The sequence below is a fragment of the Hibiscus syriacus genome, unplaced genomic scaffold (genome assembly GCF_006381635.1).
Source record: "Hibiscus syriacus cultivar Baekdansim isolate YM2019G1 unplaced genomic scaffold, ASM638163v2 tig00000477_pilon, whole genome shotgun sequence".
In the NCBI taxonomy this organism is placed as follows: domain Eukaryota; kingdom Viridiplantae; phylum Streptophyta; class Magnoliopsida; order Malvales; family Malvaceae; genus Hibiscus; species Hibiscus syriacus.
Window position 1 is genome coordinate 1,354,180 of NW_024061790.1, and position 20,023 is coordinate 1,374,202.

Sequence of the window (20,023 nt, forward strand, 5' to 3'; positions counted from 1 at the left end):
ATTGGGGATTTTTGGGGGTGTTTTAATCGAGCCTTAGGTAATATATTTGCCAAGAAAAAATCAACAATAGTACCTAACCTAGTTGATATGGCTAGGGCTGTAAATGAGACGAGACAGATCGCGAGCTACTCGAGATCGACTCGGTCAAGGCTCGATAAATACTCGACTCGAACTCGAGGTCGACTCGAATTCTTAACGAGCCGCAACGAGTTACTTGATACTCGACTCGAAAAGCTCGTGAGCAGCTCGAAAATATAATATATTAAGTTTTTTTAAAAAAAATAAATTATTAATAATATTAACATTTATGTATTGTTTTTTTTATAAAAAAATATAATAAGATTTTCATGTATTTAAGGTTTAGGTTCGAGGTCGAGTTTGAGGATTCAATCTTGTTAAGTTTAAGAATTTATTTTTCATTTCGAGCCTTTTCGAGCTGCTCACGAGCTTCAATTCAGGATTTCGAGTTCGAGTCGAGCTTAAAAATTTTAAGCTTACGAGTTTTCGAGTCGAGCTCCATTTCAGAGTTTTCAAGTCGAGTCGAGCTCAGCAATACTCGAGCTCGACTTGGCTCGTTTACACCCCTAGCTATGGCATGGGAATCCATGACCATAGGGTCACAGGTTCAAGCCCCCTCAGCCAGCAAATCCATTTTTTTTATTTTTCAACTGATAAAAAAAAAGGGTTAATTCAGGGTTAGGTCCCTAAACTTCCCAGATTTTTTGAAACTATCCCAAAAGTTTTAAAAATTTGTAGTTTAGTCCGGAAAAACAATTAATTTATATTTTTTAATTTTTAAAATTAAAAATTGGGGTGTGACAAAGGCCCTATCTAGCCATAAGGTATATCAGCCGCTACTCCTCCGATACAAAAATAATTATGCATCATTCTTAGCCGGTGACAGCTTCGAATAGATCATTCTTAGCCGGTGACAGCTTCGAATAGATCATATATTAATTCTCTTTCTTTGAAAATATAGAAAAAGGGGGTATGTGCACCAATATCTGCCATAAAAGGTCCAAACCATAATAGATGAGAAGTTGTACGACTCAACTCAACATAATTATTCTGATATAGCTGGCTCTTTCATTGTTTCTTGTGCTTCCATCTTACCAAGATGTGTGATCTAACTTTGTAAAATATATTCTCTTGGGACTACGTATTCTTCCTCACTCAATCTCCTGACGCCCTCTTCATGAAGACAAGTGTGCTTCATAATGGCATCTTTATAATCAATAGAATGTTATGGGATGTATATTGCCATAATCACCTTTGTTAGATTTCATCCCAAAGTCGGTGTAGTAGTAATTTTGAAGGTCTTTCAAAATGAAGTGATAATTCTCATTGCATAATCATGTTTTATTTTATCTTGGTCTCGAAGCAAAATACCATGCCTAGTGTAAGACTTGAACTCTAGGAGGCAATGAAACATTTTGTCACTTTCTCACATATCGCAGATAAACAACTTCAAGGTAACAAGATCATTCACATGTTCACAAGTTAAATCTGACGGTCGTAGTTTTCATAGCGCCCTCATTTGCATTGTGTTTCACAAACACGAAGGAAAAGGTATCCCTCGACTCCGCTTCTCTTACACCTTTTAGTTGTTGAATGAACACCGTAATTACTATGTTGTTCTACTTTCTTGGTCCAAAGAAACAAAGAACCTCTTCTTGAAAGTTCACTTTACAATTAATAAAGTTTGACACCTTAATTTGGGACTTCCCAAATATTTTTCCATGTCATAGAACTATGGTCTAATTAGGTCATTCTCAAGACAATAGTGGAAAACCTATCACATTGGCACCTCAAAAGCCAAAATAGAGGAAAATATTAATTAGCCCAAATAATATAATAACAAAATATTAAATGTATTTTATTAATGTGTACAAGTGTCCTTGGTCTATCCTCCTTATTTAACATTAGATGACCCTTAAGGTCAAGATTATCCCGATGAAATGCTTAACCTGACTCAGTTCTTTTCATATAACACTTGTTTAGAGTCCCCCTGTTGACTCTCCCACTCTTACCTTAACTCAGATGACCTTGCTCAATTATCATCCAAATTGAGGCCCTCTTGAACTCTAAGCTCTTCCATTCCATGCGCATTAGAAGTTATTGCATTGTTTGCATCTTCACTAAGATCATACTTTTAAAACTGTAAATACTTTGTATATACTTTCTAACAATAATCCAAGAATCAAGGAGTTATCAAAGGTGTCCTTACAACCATATTCTCTACAACTCAATAGTAATCCATTGACTTAGTTTCGCATATCATTTTCTTAACCCGCAAATCGTACTTTATTCTTAGAATCCACCTAAATGATAATATACTTAATTTAGCAGGAAAACATTCATGCTTTGAATAAAAAGTAAACACTGTTGTGAAATAGAGGACGAAGACCACTTATGCAGAGACAATAAGCAAACACAACAGTCTAGGTAATAAATAAGAACCCTTGTAATATCTATAACATGCAACGTTGCATAAACTATCCAATCAAAATCTCGATATACTAGAAGATGAGTGCAGTTGTGAAAAGATAACCGATAGGCATCGTAGAAAAAAAATAAAATGTCAGCAAGCAAGCACCCATGTGCTTAAAATAATAAGTTTCATTGCATGAATAACCATTAAGCATCCATGTGCGATAAAGAACAAACAGCTCTACAGAAATAACCAATAAGATTCCATATGATAACATAACTAGATGCCATTATGTAAAATAATCAATCAACACTTCTGTCTCATAAAGAATAACCAATTACAGTTAATAAAAAAAAAAAGAATAACCAATGACTATGGGTTATAAATAATATGACTCACTACATACTGATAACAAAGTAAGCATCCCTAATTTGTATAAAATATGTGTCGCTACCCAGAAATAATAAATGAATAACTGTTCACCTCTGCAGAGGTAACAAATAAGCACCTCTGCGCTACATAGAACAAGCATTGAGACAAAAAGATAATGAATATGTATGTGTGGTCTAGTAGGGACACACACCATTTCGCAAAGATAACAAAATAAGCACCTTATGGTGTATAGAATAATCATATATGTACTATATACAACAAGATGTGTTATGCCAAAATAACAAATAAGCACCTCTATTCTCGAAAAAAATAAGTATCACCACCTCAGGATTACTATCGAGTGCTTAGGGTGTTCTAGAGAACAATCGATAGTGAGCCAAGATAGCCATTAAGAACTTATGTGCCATAGAAAACTAGTGTTGCCACGCCAAGATAGCCAATAAGCACTCATGTGCAATAGAAAGATAAACATTGCAGCCTGAAATAACAAATAAATGCCATTGTGTTATTAAGGAACAAGCACCATTGTGACACATAACCAATAAGCACCTCTGTGTTGCTGGGAAAACAAATTTCTGCGCAAAATAGGCAATAAGCACCGTTGTGCTATTGAGAAATAAGCGCATCTGCGCAAAACAACCAATAAGCACCACTATTCTATTGGGAAATAAACGTCTCTATGGAAAATAACCAATAAGCATCATTGCGCTATTAGGAAAATAACCGTCACTGCTCAAAAACAACTAATCAGCACCGTTGTGCTATGGAGAAAATAAGCATCACTGCAATATTGAGAAATAGGTGCCTCTGCACAAAAACAACCAATAAACACCGTTATGCTATTGAGAAACAAGAGTCGTCGCGCAAAACAAACAATAAGCACTACTGTATTATTGGAAAGTAAGCGCCACTACGTAAAGATATCACAGTAATCACCACTGTGCTTTTAATCCACAATTGAGCATCGTTGTATTTCTACCAACAAATTAGAATCGCTGTGTTTTTAATCAATGATTGAGCACTTCTACGCATTTATTCATCAAGGAGCACCAATACATTTTTATACACAAATTAGCATAATTAAACATCAAATAAGAATACACACCTCTAGGATAAATTACCTGGATATTCCAGTAAGAAATTGTTTTTTTTTCAAAATATTACTTATCATAATTTATTTTTCAATTTATAGACGTTTGAATAGTAAATTGAAAGATGATGTGACTAAAAACAGTCTTTACTATTCGATTTATATTTTTTAAATAAAAACTAGAGCTGGTAAGTTTACATTCTATCTTTACTGTTTAGTTTTTTAATAGAGCTGGTAAGTTTACATCTCGACTCTATTCGTGCGACACTTGAATATGACCTTTTCCAAACAAGTCAGTCTTTTCCTCAAATATTAGTTCCTATATGAACTCGATCATTAAGCAATATGATACTTGATAAGAGATATCATCGATTCATTAGTTAATCTTGCATCAATTTGTCCAACTAGACAATTCATATATTATTCCACAATATAATTCCAAAGACACAAGTATACTTGGATATAAGATCCTGCAGGACCTAACGAAAGCTAGATTCCAATCCTACTCCTAAATGAAGAGCACGATATAGGGCACACAAGGCCCAAAGTGTCACCAAGTATTTCTCATAACAAGACATTGTAATGACCGTACACTTGGGCCCCATATGAGCCTAGGAGAAGGTTTCTTACAACATGGTAGCTCGACATGCGAGCTCAAGGTGAGGGGGATGGTAGAGACCTGACACCAAGTTATCCCTAAAGAGCTAAAGAAACTTACCAACTATGATACTAGTAGATGTTGGAACGTTCTAAATGAAGATATTTCTATTGTATCAATCGCCATTCTTCAAGCATTTTCCTCGATCACGATTGCATCTATTCAATCCACCAACGGGTTATTATCAAGGAAATATCATGCCTATGAGTTGTCCCCAACATTATGCACCTTACATTGGTTGGTGGCATTGTTCAGGACAATAACGACCAATGATTTTTGAATTTTATATGAACAGTAGCACTTACTCCATTTTGAACATATAACTTTGGATGATCCTTGATGGTCTTTAAGTCATTTGAGACAAAGGAGTTCGTTATACCGTTATTGAGACGAATATAAATATTGTAGTCAAATTCATCAACAACAAACAACAAGATCAAACTTCTTGCTTAGTACATCGGATTCAGACTCTGGTAAAGGATGAAATGTTCAAGTATGCCCTTGTCCCTCGTAAAGCTAATATTGTTGCTCACTTCCTTGCACACTACAAGAAAGATATACGAGTAAGCTTTCAGTTTGTCCAACTCCCCCACAAGAGTTGTAGGAAATTATTCAAAGAGGTAGATCAAATCCTCCTAAGGGACCATATAGTTCTTAGTCATTTTCTTTATTTCCCACTTGTAACAAAAAAAAAAGTGCACGAATTTTTTTCAGGTATAATGTTACCTGTTTTACAGGTACTTAGTCTTTGTGTGTCGAGATACAAGTCATTTTTCAAACTATCCAAAAATACGGGTACACGTATCTTTGGGTACCCAAAAGTATAAGTACCCAGTTGTGAACATCCTTAATTGTAAATAGCAATTTAGACCAAAAAGTCAAGTTGGTGTATCAATTTGAACAAATAAACAAAGTTCAAGTACCTAATAAGACAAAAATATTTATATACTAAAAAATGGTTGTCTCTTGTTCCCATATGTAATGGAGTAAGGGGAGGTAAGATAGTAGGCTGGCCCCCACCACCAGGTTGAGAGTAGCTTCCGTAGAAGACCTCCGAATTATGAAATGCCCTCCGTGAGACTCGATCTCACGACCTCAAGGTTAAGAACCTTGTGATATACTAACTGAGCTAGATAGTCATCTCATAAAAATATTTATATACTAGAAATACCTAATTAGACAAGAAAAATAAGTAACAATTTAAATCTAAAAGTCAAAATCAGATAGAAAATTATATATTTACCTTTTTTTTTATGTAAGAATGACAACTATTTCCATCAAATCCCATTTTAAGTTATATAAGCTGATACGGTTGAATTCATTTTAAGGCTGAACCGTAGAGCTGACACTAAGGACCGAATTGAACATAATAAAGCCCAGCAGGGTTCGAATGCGCAATAACGAAAAGTCTGACAAATTGTTAGACTTTTCCATATTCGAAGACGAAAGGCTGTCGTTTCGAGAAATTGTAGAACTATCTCATCGAACCCCGAGTGACATGATATTACTGCTCTCAATTTCTGGCTCGATGCAAGGAAATTCATTTTCATCCAATTTCTAAGAATTCAAAAAAAAAAAAAATCCCATTCATCGTATAATCGATCAGATCTAAGCCAAAAAGCCGCTCATAAGTCGCGCCAAAAATGTCAAGCGACAGCGACGACGAAGATGAGCTCCTTCAAAGAGCATTGAAGGAGCAATCCCAACGGGATCTGAATTATCACAAACCGTCTTCTTCGAATTCGCGTAAACCGGTGGCGAACTTCGTTCAACCGCCGAAGCCAGGTGGATACAAGGATCAGAAGGGTTTGGCTTCGTCGGTGCCGAAGAAGCCTACTGGGACGAAGATGTCAATGGATGAAGACGAGGATTCAGAAGTGGAGATGCTGAGCATTTCGAGTGGGGATGAGGACGACGGAAAAGATCCAAAGGGAGAAGCTAGAGGGAGACCTGGAGGGAGGCCAATGAAAGACGACGATGGAGTATGGGATGGAGAAGAGCCTGATACATGGAAACGTGTCGATGAAGCTGAGGTACGTTTTTTTCCCTAAAATGGATTTTTAAAACTCGAAGTGGCTATTGGATATGATTAGTGAAGCAAGTGTTCTTCTTTGACAGCTTGCTCGTCGGGTTCGCGAGATGAGAGAGTCGAGAACAGCTCCGGTGGCACAGAAGTTTGAGCGTAAAGCAACTGCACCAGCGGGGAGAGTGCTTAACACTCTGCAATCGTTCCCTCGTGGCGTGGAGTGTGTTGATCCACTTGGACTGGGGTAAATCTTTTCAGCAACTTCTTATTAATTGATATTCAATTTTTTTTGTTTAGTTTAGAGGAATTCGCTCTAATTCAATCTAGTTATGTCTCATTAAGATAAGACTGTGAGAAAAGTTAGTTCTATTATTAATTATTGTACTAATGTGATTACATGAATTGTTGCCTGGTCTTTTTTTTAGCCTTAACTGGAGTCAGTGGATCCTCAATTTCATCTGCTATGAGTTTTTCTGCTGACCTCTGTGTTTTGTACGATTGGCAGAATAGTAGACAACAAGACCTTAAGGTTGATCAATGATTCATCTGAAAGCACTCGAGTTGAGAAAGGTCATATCGACAGTAACCTCCGTGGTATATTTTTTTCCTGTCTTCCATATGTTTTATGCAGATTATACTTTGTAATAGACTTTAATAACAGCGTCACTCTCACAAACTGTGCATCTTCAATCTAAAATATATTGGTATTTTAGATGGGTATCACTTGTCTGAATTCCTCAATGAGCTGCTTTTCTCCCTTGAATATTTTAATTTAATACCTAAAACTCTAATGTCCGTAATTTTTCAGTAAATGAAAGGCCAGTGAAATATGTAATTTGTTTTGGTGAAACTTTGCAGAGAAGTTGATGTATTTCTCTGAAAATTTTGATGCAAAGTTGTTTCTGTCCCGGATACACCAAGATACACCTGCTGCAGACTTGGAGGCTGGAGCTCTTGCTCTAAAAACAGATCTCCAAGGGCGGACTCAGCAGAGGAAACAATTGGTTAAAGACAATTTTGACTGCTTTGTTTCATGCAAAACAACAATTGATGGTAAAGCACCTCACTTCACTTGATTCTGGTACTATTTTAACTATGGAAGTGCAATTTTTTTATGGGCTAAAACTAATTTCTTGACATACTCTTTGCCATATAAGTTCATAGAATTTTAGCTGTTTGCAAACAGTGCTAATTTGGGGATGGTACTTGAATAGATATCGAGTCAAAACTGAAGCGAATCGAGGAAGACCCCGAAGGTTCAGGGACAGCTTACTTGTACAAATGTATGGAAGGAGTATGTTCACAGGCAGAACGGGCCTTTGAGCCTCTATTTGAGAGACAGGTTGGTTAACTGCAGGTGTTGGTTTGCTTTCAAATTCATTTATGATTGTGCTACTCAAACATGGGATATGATTTTTATTTTTCTTCTTTGATTTGATGTAGACTCAAGCAGAGAAGATCAGATCTGTCCAAGGGATGCTTCAGAGGTTCAGGACACTCTTTAATTTACCTAGTATAATTCGTGGGAGCATTAGTAAGGGTGAATATGATTTGGCTGTTAGAGAATACAAGAAGGCAAAATCAATTGCTCTCCCCTCCCATGTAAGCAGAATGCTTGGAATTGTTATATAGAAGATAGAAATGCGTGAACATGGTTGGTTTGGTATTTGGTTGTAGTGCATGTAGTGAACATATTATTTGATGTTTGAGCATGATTTTAGTCAAAATTCTAGCCATAAATCCATTGCATCTATAAACTAATTTGTTATACATTATTTGTATGCATTGATTCCTTGATGGCTGACATCAGACATTGGACCCTTTATTTTTTATTTTTTATGCATGTGTCACATGATTTTGGTGGTCTTATTCTCAGTTCAGGATTGTTCTGTACTCGAGTCTGTATAGATAGAGGCCTTTCAAGAGCTATGTTTGTGAAGATATTATGTATTGATTGAAGAATACCATATCTATAATCCATAATTAATATAATTTCACATGGCGTTGCTCTTTATCTGCATAAGCAGGCAAACTTAACATTATTCGTTATTTTCAGGTAAAAATACTAAAAAAAGTTCTTGAAGAGGTTGAAAGAGTGATGCAAGAATTCAAAGGCACACTTTACAAGTCCATGGAAGATCCACAAATAGACCTAACAAGTGTAAGCATTTGACAAGCCCTTTTCAATATTTTGACAATTTTTACTTGTGAGGAAATGTACAATTGATGTTGATTTAAGACCTAAATTTTCATGGATATTTGTTCAATATTAATGCTTGTGGTATTAAAATATTATTGCTCTATCTTAATCTGGATGTTGAGGTGAGTATTAGATTCAAATATGTATTTGATATAGATATGTGGTGGGTTATACTTCCATACCTATATCCAAACATGTGTCAGCCATAGGTGTAGAACTCAGGTACTTTAAAAAAATGACATGTTCGGGCAACATAACAATTATTTGATGCTTACTGACCCATGAGATGCAAGCTGTTTTCCCACTAAATCAATTTTATGATGTTAAAATCAGTTTTAACAAAATTTTCTGAGTTGCTTGGGTAAGCTTTGAGTGGGGATGTAGATAAAGAGAACATAGTATTCTACAAACCAAAGGCCTGCTATTGAGAAGTCAATGAAATGATTTCCATTAATTACCATGTTGGAATGCTCCTGTTTTCATTTGAGTTGTAATGTTCCATGATCTATCTGCCCTTCCTGTTGTCTTAGGAGTAGAAGTATGGAATATTTATGCCGAAAAGTTGTGGGATGGTTGAAAATGGAATCTTGTTTTTTTTTTTGGTCGAATTGGTGAGAGTATGAAACTAGAGTTCTAGGATATTGTCATAAATGTTCTTTTTGACTACATAAACCAAATTATTGTGGCATTCAAGCCTGAGATTGAACAAATAGGTTAACTTTTTTTTATCCAAATATGTATGATAGATGTGTTATGTTATTTATTTTATATGGTTGATTGTAATTACATAATCTTTGTTATAGTAACATAGTAGAAAAGAAAATTAAAAAAAAATAAACTGACCTTGGACATTATGGCTAAGATCTTCAGCTAGTTTTAATTAATTTATGATGGAATAATATGGTGGTGGTTTGACTAGTTAAGATGGCATATGTGCAGTTTGAAAAGACTGGCTAGGTACAGATGTTAATGTTCTATTCTTTGCTTCTTATCTCATATCAGTTGTAATTGCTCTAAAAAATGGAAGTATTGACTATTTATGGTCTTCTTTTTTCTTTTCAACTCATAAGGTAAAGAAGCTCCCTGAGTAAACATTGTCAAGTGTGTATTGTATCATAAAAATGCTGTTTTATTGATCTTACTTGTATTTTAAGCTGTGGAAAAAATTAGTTTTTGAGAATTCATATTTTTTAGGCTTTTGGTTATTTCTAGAAATAATGATTTAGGTTGATGTACTGTGACAAGTTTCACAAAATCCAAGAAATACTGAATAAATAATGTGTTTGGATTAATCCTTGTTGTATTTCTGGATTATCAAATAGATCCATCAACGAAGATCTAGTTGTGTGTATTGTTTCGAGGAACATAGAACTTAATTCATGAAAACTTTGAACAAGTTCTACTAACCTGATAAGTATTTCTCTCATGTAGCTTGAGAATACAATAAGGTTGCTGCTGGAGCTTGAACCTAAGTCAGATCCAGTGTGGCATTATTTAAATGTACAGGTTAGTGAAGCGTGAACTTTTCAATAGTGTCAAAATGCTCTATATAATTTCCCCCCTTTTCCGACTAATGAAAATGTCCCAGTCAACATGTATATTTGCTACATGATTTTTTTATTAAGTGCTGGGCATTTTTCTTACAAGCTGATTGTTTGGTTGTCCATTAAAGTTAAATAAAATGGCTATAATTCTCATTTCCATCCCCAAGCCTAAAAACAAGTGCGCTTAAATCAAAGATGCTATTGACAGAGGCCTTTATCCAAAATTTTGAAGAACACTTATTTAAGTGAAGATTTAGAATGAAAAGTTCTTTGTTATCTCATACTGTGAGGTGAAATTTGATAATTTGAGACTTGTATTTTGAGAATTTGGGCAATTTTGGATTATATCTCAAGTGTTTTTCATAAAATTATCTGGTTCTACATCAGTAAGCTTGTGAATAGCTGATTTTAGTTTTAGCAGATATGGTTTACTTCAAATTGCTTGTCAACTTGAATTTGACGAGAGTAGAGTCCAGGAAGCTCTTGAGTGCTTCTAATCGAATCAGTTTTTGAATCAAAATGCTAGCTCTAGAGTGCTTTTAAACAAATATTTTTTAGTTGAATTGCTATTCAAGTAACTTGAATTTGATAATATGTTCTATTTCAAGAAGTATGCTACCAACTTGACTTGCTTAAAATCATCTACTCCCGAGGTCAAGTCTCTGAAATGTTCAGTTTTTTATTTGATAGAATCATAGAATTCGAGGGTTGCTTGAGAAGTGTACTTCGGATCATGAAGTACGCATGGAAACATTGCATAATGAGTTACGTGAAAGAGCCATCTCAGACACAAAGTGGCTCCAAATTCAAATAAACTCTGTAAGTGCTACTAGCTAGAACGGTGATCTGATAATTGTATGAGGAAAAAGTCTTGGTTCTCTGCCTAGCTATGAGATTTTTTATATATACTTTTTTTACTACTCAGTCGGATGCCAACTACACTTTTGGGAACGTTGAACTGCCTATAGAATTGCAACCGCTGGCCTTGACTGGTGAAGAAGTTGACGTTCTTAGAGGAAAATATATCAAAAGATTAACCGCTGTACTTGTACAGCACATACCAGCTTTCTGGAAAGTGGCACTCTCTGTTTTTAGTGGGAAATTTGCAAAGGTGCTCTGAACTTTGTCTAAATCATTTTTGCAAGATTTGATGATATTATGCACTATATAACATTACATACATGTTACTTATCATATAGTTGTTATTTTGAGAGTACATCTTTTGTTTTTCTATACTTTCAACTTATTTTCGATGGTCATATATTCATTTTTATAAGTTCTTTTCTTAAATGCAAGTTTTGAATATAATAATGCGATTCACTGAATTGAATATTTATTCTGGTTTTGTCTTTCAGTCTTCTCAGGTTTCTGATTCCTTAGGAAGTAAAAGCGAGGAAAAAGTTGGAGATGGGAGATACTCAGGTCATTCTCTTGATGAAGTTGCAGGAATGCTGCCCGTTACAATATCTGCATATGAAGTCAAGGTGAGTATGCATTCCTTGGAAGTTGGAACTGTCTAATATCTTTCTTGATTTATATCTCGACTACATTCTTTGAACAGAAATATGTGCGGTTTTAGCTTCTGAACAATATTTTTTCTCTTCGCAAACTCAAATATATTAAATGGTTTAAAATCTGAGTCAGAAATCCTCAAAATATTATATCATCTAACAAATCAAACTGCAACGTTTCGAGTCCAATTAACATGCTTTTCTCACAGGTAGCGGTTATAGTTTACTTTTGTAGTAGTTCTTACTGGGATTGCTTTTGGTATAGGTCCTCAGTGCATTCCGTGATCTTGAAGAATCTAAGCTTCAGTCGTACATGAGTGACTCCATAAAGGAAATATCTAAAGCATGCCTTGCTTTTGAAGCAAAAGAAGCTGCTCCTCCTATAGCTGGTATTCCAACTGCCTCTGAAGCTGCCTTTGACTTTTAACTGTTCTGATTGCTTCCTTTTTTTCATCTGACAGTCATGGCGCTCAGAACACTTCAGGCAGAGGTTACGAAGATTTACATACTAAAACTTTGTTCTTGGATGCGAGCGACGACAGAGGAAATAACTAAAGAAGAAACTTGGGTCCCAGTATCTATACTTGAAAGGAATAAATCTCCATACACCATCTCTTATTTACCTTTGGCTTTTCGTTCAGTTATGACCTCAGCAGTAGATCAGATCAATATGTAAGTATCTAACGCTTATGATGTTGAAAATCAAAGAGGTATAATTAGTAACAATGTTATGTGTGTAGAGTAAATACTCCCTCTGTCCCACTAAAGTTGTCCCTTATTGTTTTTTTTTTAGTTAAACTTTTTAAACTTTGACCATAATTATTTTAGATAATAAATTTTATAAAATCTAAATTTAAAACTAAATTTTTTTTTGATAGAAGTTGGAGGTCTCATTAAAAACTCCCTTCGTATTCTTCCACATACTTAGAAGTATGTTGAAGAACAAGGAAGGGAGAAAAGAGTGCCTCATATTTTATTAAATATAATACTAAGTACATGAGGTAACACCAAACCCACATACGGGAATAAACACCAATACAACCCATATCACCTAGAAATCTTACATCGTCAACCAAAAAGCCCCTAAATCACCTCAAGATGTAAGATAACATAACAACAACAAAAAACCAACAATTACAACCACAAACTTAAAAACGCCTCTGAATACAGCAGCCGAACAATCACAACCCAATTGGAGGATCAAGATCTAAAGAAATATCGCAATCTTCAGGAACCCAAGAATTAGGTTTGAAGGAAGGATAAACTTCATTCACCAAGATTTTGAATAAATGATCCCCGACCTTCAACTCCAACAACTCATTAATTCTCACTTGAGCGTTTGTGAGTATTTGGATTTTAGCCCGATCAAAAGACGAAGGGAACTCACAACTGTTATCGATTGCTATTAACTTGCCCCACTTAGTAGCTATGTTTTTGAAAGTATCCCAATTCCAAGCGTGAAAAGGAATACCTTCGCAAACTAGCCAAACGCGCCGGCTCTCCACCACAAGGCTCTCAGACCAAGTTTCCACTCTGGAAAACCATTCTGCAAGAGTTTCTAACTTTTCATCCTTCACGCATCTCAACGAATTAGAATCTTCAAAAACCATTAGAACTACATTTCCAGCAGCTCTCATAAGCGTGAAACCCGCTAGTCCTTTGGCTTGTATTTGGTTAGCAAGATTACCAATCTTGATAAAGTTCTTGCACCACCCCACAAGACAGTTAGACAACACATGAAGTTTATCTGCGTCCACAACACCCTCAACTTCACAGTGTTTAATTGTCGGAAAAACTTCCAGCCCCGACTTACTATGAACAACTTTCGAGGACTTTCGCCAGTAAGACTGTCGGGGTTTATGTTTAGCCAAAGAGACTCTAATTTTGTTGCCGTAAATATGATAACCATTCATCTTAGAAATCGATGTCCTTGCTTCTTCAATTGTAGCAAAGCGAATAAACCCAAAACGAACCCCATTCGAGTTTCTTTTTTTGGGAATGAAGGCATCAATAACTTGACCATGTGAGCCAAATATGGATCCAAGTTTCTTCCAATGGATCTTCTCTGGAAGGTTTTCGATAAAAATCGTGTAACAATCCTTTATGGACCCATTGCGAAAATCTGGTTGGCCTTCTTTCGACCGATTATAAAACCCATTTCTTCTTCTTCCCACCACTTCGGAAAATTTTGCATCGGAATACCCTTTCGAATAGATCTCCTTGGCTCCACCATGATCAACATTAGCGACTGGAAGCGTTGGTGTTGCATGAACAAAAGACAGCTTTCCGTTCCTATGTTTCCCTTCTTGTGAGCATTTCTTCAAAGGACTGGATGATAGTGGATTTTCACCCGACCTCGCCGAAAATGATCCCGAATTTTGTTGATTTTGGGTTGAAGGAGAGTGTCTGTAAGTGGTGCCGTCGGACTCAACTATCCAACCCGCCTCACGTGCCAAGGCTGCCAAAACATCGTTCTTAGCAGCATTCGGTGGAATAGAGAAGTTACCAAACTGTCTCAATCCGGCCAACAAGCGTCTGGTAAAAACTCTTCTTTGCGGTTTCCGTAACCTTGTCCTCTCCTTTTCATTCTCAATTTTACGATTGTCCTTACCGGAGTAAGATGAAGAGGCTGCACCAGCGGATCCAGATTTCTTGAGAAGACTGCCTCGTGGAACTGCATTTTCCTTCATTTTTAAATCGTTAACCCGCTTATTCAACTCTGCCACTAATGCTTTAAGAGCCTTCACTTTCGCTTCTAATTCCTTGGCAGACTCCAGGGGGATATCACCAACTGCAACACGGCAGTCTGGTTCAAGCGGGAGATGAGAACTCCTAGACGATGAAGGAGGAACAATAGGAGGCCTCACGGAGGAAGCAGCCACCGCACCAGCTGAGTCAAACCCTCGAAGTTGGCTGGGTTGAGACGTTGGATGGGGTTCCATGGTGAATACTCAGCTGTACACCACTGCTCGACACAAGAGAAGACGGGATTAGGTCACGTTTAGGCACTGCGCTGGGTTGAGTGGCGGAGGCGAACTCGGACGGCTGGAGGCTTCGAAAATCTGCAAAGGACGAGTGTAGATCTGCGACTAAAGACAGCGTTTTTCGCAAATGCAAGTCCAGATCTGTATTCACCGTGAGCAGACGACCATCCTAGGAAAAAGCGGCGTCAAACGGTGGTCAGAGTGTGGCGGCGGACGGCGGCAGCAGACGGCGGGCGGCGGCAGCGGCCAGCGGGCAACAGACGAATGAGACAACACTTTTAAATTTAAAAACACCTGGGCCCTAGAGAGAAGCGGGAACTTCTCTCACTCCAGAAAAGGTTTTTTAAATTTAAAACTAAATGATTGAAGGTTTTTAAAATATATATTTTTCACATTTTTATCAATTATAAATTTTAAATAATAAGAATTCAAAGTTGAACATTTTTTATGAAAGAAAATAAGGGATGATTTTAGTGGGACAGGGGGAGTGTGTATGTGTATATATATAAAGTTGTTTGTATGTGGTGTTGAGACTGTTCAAGCAATCAATCTTAGTTTAGGTTGTCCGTGATTTAATTGGATAGCAGTAATTTCAAGTAGCTTTTTGTTTGAGGTCTCTAAAATGATTGTCCATGACTAGGAAAAGGCCAATACTGCTGTGTTTATTCTGCCTATGCTACCAAAACAGAAAGAGTTTTCCACATTTTAAACTCTGCCTTACAAGTTGCATCTGAAATTGGTGGTTTACCATGAGCTAAGCTGTTGGTGATCCGCATGGGCTTGGTTTAATGAGAAACTTGCTCTAGATAGATTCAATCATGACCTGGATGTTTTGTTTGTGAACCGATTTGTTAGTTGGCTAGACACAGACATAGACTAGCTGATCTTGATGATTCATGAGGACATTTTTTATTTTTGTAAATACATTCATGTTTAAAATGTTCTAAAATTTTGTAGTTAATTTATTTAGGATTTCTTACCTTCAAATATTAAAATTTTGAAGAGTCGGACAATTGAAATAAGCTAAATAATCCTGATTTTCAAAATTTGGAATGAGCTGAGGACCTTTTATCTAATAAGTTGCTAGCTAGTTCCTACCTCCATAACTTGAGCTCAACTCAACTTGATGTGGTTTGATGCATTGCTTGTTTGTTTTTAATATCAGAAGGAATTTGAATAGCCTTAAAGCTATTCTCTTGGCCTGTTCATGGTCATGTCAAATTTAGAAGGCTTTTGTTACTGATGCATGGTATAGAAGATCCTCTGAATGAGTCTCTGATTCAAGGTAGTAGTGCAAATTTGAAGAGGTTTTTTTATTATTATAGCATTTTTTTAACATGAGAATTTTGCTAGTTAGTCAGATTATCAAAAAAATAAAATAAAAAATGAACAAACTTAAATAGTCTTAGGTGTCCTTTGTATGCTTGTTGCCAGAAGGCATGGTCTGTGATCTGCCATGATATACGGCCAGAACATCGGTTGGAGTTTCTGATTCATGGTAGTAGTGCAAATTTGAGAACTTCTAAATTTTATAGTTGTTCAGTAATTGTTGAAAATAGAGACGATGGTTTTGGAAACAGAGAAGAGAATGTTTTCTCTGTAATTTTTCTCATTGAAAATAACTACTTAGGTTAGGCCTTATATAGGCAGTTTTACTTACAATAGGTATACATCTCTAACATGGAGTTGTATTAGAGGTTAACTTAAACTAACTAATATTCTATCTAATCTCTTAATTAGATAAGATGTGGAGTACAAATAAATAAAATAAAACTCTAGTAATTAAATTACAGTCAAACTCTGATTTATTCAATTACAATCTACATTAATATTTTTTTTATATCTGTATTTTTAATATTATCTAACTGGGAAAAGGCTTTTTGTTGTTGAGCGTCCTGATAGCTATTTGTGGTATTCAGTGTCAAGCATATTATATATAATTGAGGAAGTATATATTTTTTGGTTTTTCTTGGTGGCTTTTTTAGCATTATATGCTACATATGATTATGCTCCTTTTTTAATGACGTTTCATATGATTTCCCCTTCTTCTTTATGCAAGGATGATCCAGTCTCTGAGAACTGAGGCTACAAAGTTTGAAGATATGTTTGCACAACTTCAAGAAATCCAAGAATCGGTTAAGATTGCATTTCTGAATTGTTTCCTGGATTTTGCTGGTATGATCAATGACAATCTTATTTTGCCTAGAAGAATTTTTAATTGCTGCTAATTTTTCATACATTGTGTGCGTGTTGATTAGGCCATCTAGAGCATATTGGAATTGAGCTTGCCCAAAATAAATCAAACAAAGAAAGTCTGCACTTGCAAAATGGGATTTCCCATGAATCAGAGGAGGAATTATCATCTGATCTCCCAGGAAGTATTGTTGATCCACATCAACGGTTGTTAATAGTTTTAAGTAATATAGGATACTGCAAAGATGAGCTTTCTTCAGAGTTGTACAACAAATACAAATGCATTTGGCTCCAACCCAGGTATGCTGGGATTTTTTCACAACTAATATCCGAGGATCTGTGATACCGAAAATTATTATTGCTGGATATTTGTAGTCATTCTTTCTTACAGTATCAGGATGAGACCAAATGTTTGCATTGTATTCAGTTATCCATTCAGATTATACCCCTGTCCTTAGTAGAAGGCATCGCCTGGCCCACCTAGCTAACCCCATGTTAACTTGAGTTTTTCAGTTGCTCGATCCCCAATTTAAATGTCGACTAAAACATGTCTATATGCATTATTTGCTAATACAATGATTTGTAAATGCTGTAGGGATAAAGATGAAGGGAAAACAGACTTAAAAGAGTTAGTAGTTTCTTTTTTGGGACTTGAAGAGAAGGTCCTTGAGCAGTATACTTTTGCTAAGGTATGACAAGATTGTCAGACATTGTTGATATATTTATTTTTTCATAAAGAGAACAAGCACACGGAAACACAGATATAATGGGGAAATTTGTTAAGCTTGTAAGCCTTTTGATGGACTTCAAGTATTACCATTTGATTGGAAAGGCAATTATATGAACTTTTATTGATGTAACACTTTCCCATTATTGACATTGTTGGTGGGTCATTATTTCTTTATTTTATTTTTGTTCTAATTTTTCCTCCTACGTCAGGCAAATTTGATTAGGACAGCAGCCACAAACTATTTATTAGATTCTGGTGTTCAGTGGGGATCAGCACCTGCAGTAAAAGTAAGACTTTGTGATTTCATAATTGATTATGTATTAGTATCTCTGGTCAGCTTAGCAAGCGTTGATTTATCCTCAAGTGGTAACACGAGTTGCACCTATCTTCAGGGTGTGAGAGATGCTGCTGTTGAGTTATTACATACTCTGGTAGCTGTACATGCTGAGGTAATTACCACTATATAATGTGTGGATATATGAACTTTAATTTTTTTGGGTTGTATTTCTCTATTGTGGGTTTTACCACTAAATAATTTGTCTGCTTGATTAATTCGTCATCCAGGTATTTGCTGGTGCTAAGCCACTCTTGGACAAGACACTTGGCATTCTTGTGGAAGGTCTAATTGATACTTTAATCAGCATTTTCCATGAGAGCGAAAGTAAAGATCTCAGTTCACTTGATACAAATGGTTTCTGCCAGCTCATGCTTGAGGTATATATGGCGTTTTTTTAGTATCGTTATGTTCTTGATTCTGACAATTGATTACTGCTTCCCTTTTATGTGCTACAATATTCTAATAGTTACTCTGCAAACATGATGGGAATTTGAAACTCTTTCAAATTACTAATATCTGTGCTTTGTGATTTTAACATCCTTTGATAGAACTTGGAACTGGATGTTAATGGTTTGTAAGCTCTAGGTTCTTTTCTTTTCACATCAATATGTAATCCTTGTTGGCAAATGTTCATATTCCACTCTGTATTTCCTTTTCCCTTTTCCTCACCCGATGTTGAAATGAATTGTTCGAGGGAAGTGATGTATCCATTTGTGCCTACCTGTATTTCTGATTACCTTATTAATCTGAGTATACAGTTGATTTTTGTGAGCTTTGTCTTTTGCAGCTTGAATATTTTGAGACCATTTTAAATCCATTTTTCACAAGTGATGCTAGGGAGTCTATGAAGTCTTTACAAGGTGTGCTGTTGGAGAAAACCGCTGAAACCCTATCTGAGGTTGAAAATCCAGGGCACAATCGGCGGCCAACTCGGGGAAGTGAAGATGCTGTTCCAGATGAGAGGCAGCAAGGGGCATCTGTTTCTCCAGATGACCTGATTGTAAGATTCTCGTGCTTCTAGATAGTCCTCTTTTACGGGGACATTTAAACATGTTGGCTGTTCATTCATTCGCTTTTATAAAATCATTCTTTAACGAGATGAATTAGGAGAGCTGCAGTTTCAGGCATATTGAGTATTCCGGTTTAGTTTCATGCCAGGAGCCATTATCATAACTTCAATCTTTTGTATTTTCAGTTCCTTTCAATGAATACCATCTTAACAAATTGTTGGTTTGCCTCCAGGCTCTTGCACGGCAATATAGCTCCGAATTGCTGCAAGCAGAGCTCGAGAGGACTCGCATCAATACAGCGTGTTTCGTAGAGTCGCTTCCAATGGAATCCGCCCCTGAGTCGGTTAAAGCTGCATATGCCTCTTTTAGAGGTCCCACGGACCCTCCCAACAAAAATTACAGGGGCACACAAACAACAGGATCCCCGAGTTTCACTCAGCGTAGGCGCGGATAATTCGCCACCCGGTAGTCGCAAATGTAACAAAAATTCTTCAGTTTCATTTGCATTGTGTTTCGCTTGTTGATGATACATATGATTTTGGAAGACATGCGTTTTCTTTTGTTGTAATCCATCATGGGTCATGAACTTCCATTGCCTTACTAGGTGAGTTAAATTGTTACCTTGTATTATTTTCCCTGTATTATTTTCGATGGGCACACATAATTTTTGCAACTTTTGGCATATATATTTTTTTACTTGTTAGGGATTTGATTATAAAAAGTGTGAAACATTCATAAGTTTAATGTACAAAAATCAAATTTAAGGTTTTTATATTTATATAGATTATGATTTGTTGATATTTTGTGTTATATAAATTTTAGGGTAAATTATAAATTTGGTAACTGAATTTTGCTTTTATTTTATTCACTATACCCTAAATATTTTCAATTTCTCCACTGAATTTTTTTTTTCATT

At 36.0% G+C, this 20,023-nt stretch overlaps 1 protein-coding gene across 1 annotated transcript; it reads left to right on the plus strand.

The window, feature by feature from the left end:
• Positions 1-6,047: 6,047 nt before the first annotated feature.
• On the plus strand, positions 6,048-19,779 carry LOC120206743 (exocyst complex component SEC5A-like). The gene is made up of 21 exons (XM_039206329.1): positions 6,048-6,605; positions 6,691-6,842; positions 7,104-7,192; positions 7,457-7,651; positions 7,813-7,940; positions 8,042-8,200; positions 8,655-8,759; positions 10,230-10,304; positions 11,033-11,161; positions 11,268-11,453; positions 11,698-11,826; positions 12,119-12,242; positions 12,315-12,525; positions 16,897-17,012; positions 17,096-17,330; positions 17,626-17,719; positions 17,970-18,047; positions 18,153-18,209; positions 18,325-18,474; positions 18,885-19,097; positions 19,340-19,779. The coding sequence occupies exons 1-21, from the start codon at positions 6,216-6,218 to the stop codon at positions 19,559-19,561; spliced, it is 3,237 nt and encodes a 1,078-aa protein (XP_039062260.1). The 5' UTR covers positions 6,048-6,215; the 3' UTR covers positions 19,562-19,779.
• The last annotated feature ends 244 nt before the right edge of the window (positions 19,780-20,023 follow it).

Excerpts from the sequence above, each read along its gene's own strand:
- LOC120206743 (XM_039206329.1), top strand. The coding sequence starts at position 6,216 with ATGTCAAGCGACAGCGACGACGAAGATGAGCTCCTTCAAAGAGCATTG. Across the intron at positions 10,305-11,032 it reads GGCATTATTTAAATGTACAG|AATCATAGAATTCGAGGGTT; the intron begins GTTAGTGAAGCG and ends TTTATTTGATAG. Across the intron at positions 19,098-19,339 it reads TTTCTCCAGATGACCTGATT|GCTCTTGCACGGCAATATAG; the intron begins GTAAGATTCTCG and ends GTTTGCCTCCAG.